This window comes from Rhinoderma darwinii, chromosome 10, assembly GCF_050947455.1.
Source record: "Rhinoderma darwinii isolate aRhiDar2 chromosome 10, aRhiDar2.hap1, whole genome shotgun sequence".
Classification (NCBI taxonomy): Eukaryota; Metazoa; Chordata; class Amphibia; order Anura; family Rhinodermatidae; genus Rhinoderma; species Rhinoderma darwinii.
In genome coordinates, this window is record NC_134696.1 from 19821304 (window position 1) to 19827165 (window position 5862).

At 41.6% G+C, this 5862-nt stretch overlaps 1 protein-coding gene across 1 annotated transcript; it reads right to left on the minus strand.

Annotated features, from left to right (window-relative positions):
• Nucleotides 1-319: 319 nt before the first annotated feature.
• LOC142662527 (transcription factor HES-5-like) lies at nucleotides 320-2286 on the minus strand. The gene is made up of 3 exons (XM_075840734.1): nucleotides 2227-2286; nucleotides 1173-1353; nucleotides 320-627 (listed from the first exon to the last, which is right to left on the minus strand). The coding sequence occupies exons 1-3, from the start codon at nucleotides 2284-2286 to the stop codon at nucleotides 407-409; spliced, it is 462 nt and encodes a 153-aa protein (XP_075696849.1). The 3' UTR covers nucleotides 320-406.
• Between the last annotated feature and the right edge of the window lie 3576 nt (nucleotides 2287-5862).

Sequence of the window (5862 nt, forward strand, 5' to 3'; positions counted from 1 at the left end):
CCATGTTATATGGACATTTCAGATTTGTATGTTGGTTTTCTTATAGGAAATAGCACATAAAATTAAATAGCCCCCTATGTGTCCTTACATTCTACAGCAGTGATCTGCAACTTGTGGGTCTGTAGCTGTTTTTGAATTATAACTCCCAGCCTGCTGGGAGTTATAGTTCCACATAAGCTAGAGACCCACAGGTTGAAGGTCAATAGTACAAGGAATGCTCTACTTGGTCCATTAAGGCATTTTAAGGCACCGTCTATATATAAATCTGTATGTATAACAATATTTCTATGATAACAATGTATCAAAAATAAAGCCTGAGTTATAAATATATTAAATCTCTTTCTTTCTGGCCCTAGTCCTGGTATTGCTTGATCCTTACATCGGAGTCCATATTTAAGCCAGGTTGTCACCAGGGTCTCCACAGGTCAGCGGGGCTGTAGTCCTGGGCACCTTGCTTGACGATCACTTGGTTGAAAGACCCCAGAGGCTGGCATTCGCTTTCATTCACAGACCGGCATTTCTGGGGGTCCATCCAGAGAGCTATGTCTTTAGCTAGGTGCTTGTTATGGGGCACAAATTCTGTCTCCTTCATAGACGGAGTGGTAGCTTGTTTGTATGGTGCCATAGCTAGAATAGAAAAGAAATGCAATATATTAGCATGATTGGCTTTGGGCAACGCTATAATGACATCATATGCTGGTATATAGGACATATCCAATGCAGAACATGATGCCAATAGGGCATGATACAAAATATGCGCCGGGCCCCCCCAGCAGTCACGTAACTATTATAGTACCGGTATCCTCTTATGTGGTAGAAGGGACATTGGGGCCTAACAGGCACCCTCTATAGTTGCGCTACCGGATAGCTCTCATAATAACAAGTTTAAAAGGTGCGAACACGTCTAAAAAGTATGAACGAGTCTAATAGGGGAACGACAAGTCTCAGCAACTGTACACATTTGCCCACATGGGACTGAAAATAACTCAGACTACAACTTTTTGAAAAATGTAGACCAAAAGGACCTAATGTTTAATTTCAACTCCTATCTGTTATAATTTGTCTTCTCCAGGCCATGAACTTGGTGACCTGATGACGAAGCCGGGCTAAGTGTGTATATCAGATGACTGGGAGTATTGTATAACTAGAGAGCGGAGGATAGGATCACTCACCCTTGGTTGCACGATGGAGTTGTTGTCTCAGTAGGTTGACCGTCATCTCCAGGATATCGGCTTTCTCAGGTTTGGAGGGGAGTTGATGTCTCTGAAACTCCTTCTCCAGTAAGATGCGCAGCTGCTCAATGCTGCTATTAATCCGATCTCTCCTCATCTTCTCAATAACCGGCTTCCTCAGCTACAGAAAACAAAAATATATAGTTATTACAATATCGATGATTGAGACCTTGCAAAAACATCACTCATGTTCCTAGATTTGTCCATATCTACTATGTAACCCTTCTTCAGATTGGGCGCTCCCTAGAGTTAAACTCTGGGTATGCCAGTTATCTAATCAGCTGTTAATTTGGGGTTAACCACTATGTAAGTGCTTGCTTTGCTTGCAGTACTGGGAATTGGCCCCTGGCTTTATCCAAAGAGGGGAGTACTGATTGTGGAACTCCCCCTCTATCCTAAGGGTCAAACAACTACCTTAATAACATTTACTACTAGACACCAATGAGGTTTCCCAACTAATATCTGAAATTTAGCAAATTACATATCACAAAAATAAGTAAAAAAATTACATCTCAAAAATAATTAACAATTACATATCCCAAAAAGAAATGAAATATTAGCTACCCCAAAAATAAGTAAAAAATTACATTTGTCCAAAATAAATGACAATGATACAAATCCCAAAAATAAATAAAAAATTAAAAATCTCCAAATATAAATTAAAAGAATAAAAATCCCAAAATGAAATACAAAATAACACATCCCCCCCAAAAAAAATACAAATCCCAAAAATAAATAAAAAATAACACAGCCCAAAAATAAATTAAAAAAATACAAATCCCCAAAATACTAAAAAATAACACATCCCGAAAATGAATAAAAAAAATACAAATCCCAAAAATATATTAAAAAAAATACAAATCCCCAAAATATATAAAAAATCACGTATCGCAAAAATAAGTAAAAAAAACCTACATATCCTAAAATAAAAAACAGCAATCACTAAGAATTCTATAAGCCTCTTTACTGGTTTCTGCGAACTGCAGCCTCTTACCTTGCGCACGTCTTTGCCCAAGTTGCTCTCAGAGTCTTCCATCTTATTATTGGGAGCCATGCTCTTGCAGTAAGATCCCAGGTAAGATCCTTGCTCTGTTGGGTCAGGCAGTGTATGTCTGGGTAAGAATGGCTGAATCCTCCCTTTATACCTCCCTATTTGCATTATAGAGTGTGAAGTTTTCCCTCCGTAGAGTTTCCCACACTCTGCAACCAATGGGCTATCGGGCCCAGACAATAGAAGTGTGTTAGGAGGCCCAGCATCTGGAGCAGGCCATAAAATTAGAGGAAGAGAAGTGTGGGAGAGTCTCGTAACACTAGGACTTGGTGCAATTGATCTCCTCGGTCCTTCCTCTGGCAGCTGTTGTTATCACAACATTGATTTTTTTATTTTTTTTTAGCTCATTAAAAGTTCATATTATCCTCCTGGCACATGACTGGTCCTAAAGATACGGCATGTGTGCGCACAATTCATGTAGCCAGACGCTAAGTACCATTGTGCTACAAGTTATACGGCACATGCCGTATACGGCAAACCCTCCCGGCCAATCATTATATCAGTACTTTATATTTATTCTCCGCATTATATAACCAGACAGGTTTTTTTGTTGTTGTTGTATTTGAATTATTATATCTAAAAAAAATAACACATGTAATAATTGACGAAACAATTGATACCGGCAAATACCAATATGCTAAGGCCCCTGGGGAATAAGGTATTTACACCGGTAATTTTCACCAGGGCATTCTAGCAGGGCGTAGTTATAGGGGGTTTCGAGGTTGCATTTGCAACCAGGCCATTGTTCCGGAGCCCAAAAGCCCCTCTGCCACATAAGAAGACACCAATATTATAAATGTCACATGGTAAGTGGGGGGCGCTGGTTTCGATTTTGCATTGGGGCCCAGGAGTTGAGCCTCTGGCACAAATTTATACAATAGCAGGGGCGTTGCTATGGTGCAGAGGTAGCAGTCGCACCCGGGACCTGGAGCCTGGCCCCAAAATCCCCCCAGCAGCATAATAAGACACCAGTATTATAAATTATAATGGGTGGGGGCCCTGTTATAGATTTTGCAATGGGGCCGTGGATATTTAATTTACGTCTCTGTACAAGAGTCAATTTCAAGGGAAGCCAGTGACCTAATAATATGTTTTTGAAAATATTTTACTTATATTATGGATCATTAAGAAGTTACAGAATCTAAAAAAAAATTGAATTTTTTTAAAGGGGAATTTCAGCCATTGGACCCCCCAATGTGTAATTATTTAAAAGCCTAAATCTGATCCAATATTGCACAAATATAGACCCAGCCTTATATAAATGCTCTTGTGGGCCCATAAAAAAAATCCTAAATTTTATTGTTTTCATTTACATGTTACTTTTTGGTTCCCAGTAAAATATATTTTTTTCAGCAAATATTCCAGATTAATTTACAACCCTTGCTGTGGAATCTGTCCCTGGGTCTGTTGATGTCATTTAGCAACACAATATCTAAATTTGTCTTGTTTTATGGAATGAACTTCCCACAGAAAACGTACAAAAGGCCTTTGATGTTCTCCTGGTCTTTGATGGGAAAGAGGCCTAAACCCCACCCTGATCCTCCCTCCAGCCTCACCTATCTGTCCTTGACATGGGGGTGTCACATCTCGCAAACCTTTGTAAAACGCACTCTTATCTATTGGTCTTACTAGTAGGCAGGATTTTCCCAGACAGACTCGCTGAATTACGTTGGTTTTTTTTTAACAACATTTTTCATGTGAGCTGTAAAAATATAGTATTTCCAAAATCAAACTAAAAATTAGAGAAAAATGAGATTCAGTACAAGAAATCCTCCCAGAAATCAGCAGTCGTATTGGTTTTACACTAAAAAAAAAATCTAATATTTATTATATTAATATTTTGTCTCTTAAACAAGTTGGTGATTTTGCAACCGTTAATATGTAACGCTGCCACCTAATGGCCAATTTTGCATGCAGCATTGGTAAACTTACAGTCTCTACCAGGGGTATAACTATAGGGGGTGCAGAAGTAACAGTCACCCCTGTGCCTGAGGGGGCCCAAAGGCTCCTTGGCTAAGTGAGAAGATACCAGTATTATAAATAGCACAAGGTAGCTGGGGGGCCTCTAACAGATCATGCATTTGGACCCCCTTCAAATTACGCCTCTGGTCTCTACTCAGTGGAGGAATGTATTTTTTTTGGCTGGAACAACATTTACAAAAATGAAGCCGATGAACCTGTGATATCATATTTCAGTACTGTACTAACTTTCTAGATTACATTGGCAATGCTGTTGGTCTCCTAAATTGAGTTTAAAGGGGTACTACACTATTACAAAAATCGTGCCCCAATGGCTAAAATTGTAACATGATCTTTATTAGAAAGTTGCACCCTGACCTGATTCCACATTCTGGATTCCACTTCCTAACAGTGTAGGACTCCTTTAAGCAATTGTTTGTTTGTTTGTTAGTTAGTTGGTTAGTTAGTTAAAGAGTTTTCTGCTATTGTAATAACACTGTATTACCTGTAGGGGTCACTAATGCTTTTTAACTTATTTCATAGTACCACCGTATTACCAGACTACAGGCAGTGCCGCACCTGCCATGAGGCTAGGTGAGCCGACAGCCTCAGGCGGCGCCACCTACCCGAAAATGGGGGGTGGCATTTTCAGTCAGGGACGGACTGGACCGGAGGGAGGGGGCATGCAGACTTAGCAGACGTGCCGCATGATGGGCACGTCTGTAACACTCCTCTTCCTCCTCTCTGAAGCTGTACGCAGCACGTGCCGCCAGAGAGGAGCGGGTCTGCAGGAGTAGCGGTCGAGCGAAGAGGAGAAGTGACGAGACGCACGAGGTACATTCCTGCCTTAACTCGGTCGGCCGAAGCTGCTGGGACTGAGACCTGGGAGTATACTGCAAGGGGGGTCTGGGCATTTTACTGACAGCCAAGGGCTCTATGGGGCTGGAATAATCCACCCCAAAGAGCCCTCACAACACTATAATTGAAGGATTAGGGGGGTCTGAGCGTCTGACTTACTGCAGAGGGCTCTATAGGGGGGATTCTGCCCCCCCTTTAGATCAGTCAGTCAGATGCTCAGACCCCACTAACCTTGCAGTATAGTAACTAGTCAGGGCTCTATGGGGGGGATAATTCCCCCCTATAGAGCCCTCTGCTGTCAGTAAAATGCCCAGACCCCCCCCCCCATTGCAGTATACTCCCGGCCCCCCTTTTAAATTAGTGGGGGCAGGAAACTGAGCGCAGTATAGCTCCCCCACAGCGCTCCCAAACAGCAGTCAGCAGTCAGTACCCTCCTTGCAGTATAATCCCCCCATAGCACCCTCAGTAGGTATTACACTGCAAAGGGGGGGGGGGGGGTTCAGTGTGATTGGTGCAACTTTCTAATTACTTTTTATTAAAAATTATTTTAACTTTTTGAGATACAGCTGCTTTGTTTCCTGTATACAGAGCAGCTGTATATAGCGCTGAATCCTGTATGCGTCAGGTAAGCGGGTCCTGCAGGATCGAGCTGTTACCGATCACATCTAAGTTCATAACTTAGATGTGATCGATAAAAGACGACCTAATGGATTCAGGTCTCAGCGCTATATACAGCTGCTCTGCATACAGGATACAAAGCAG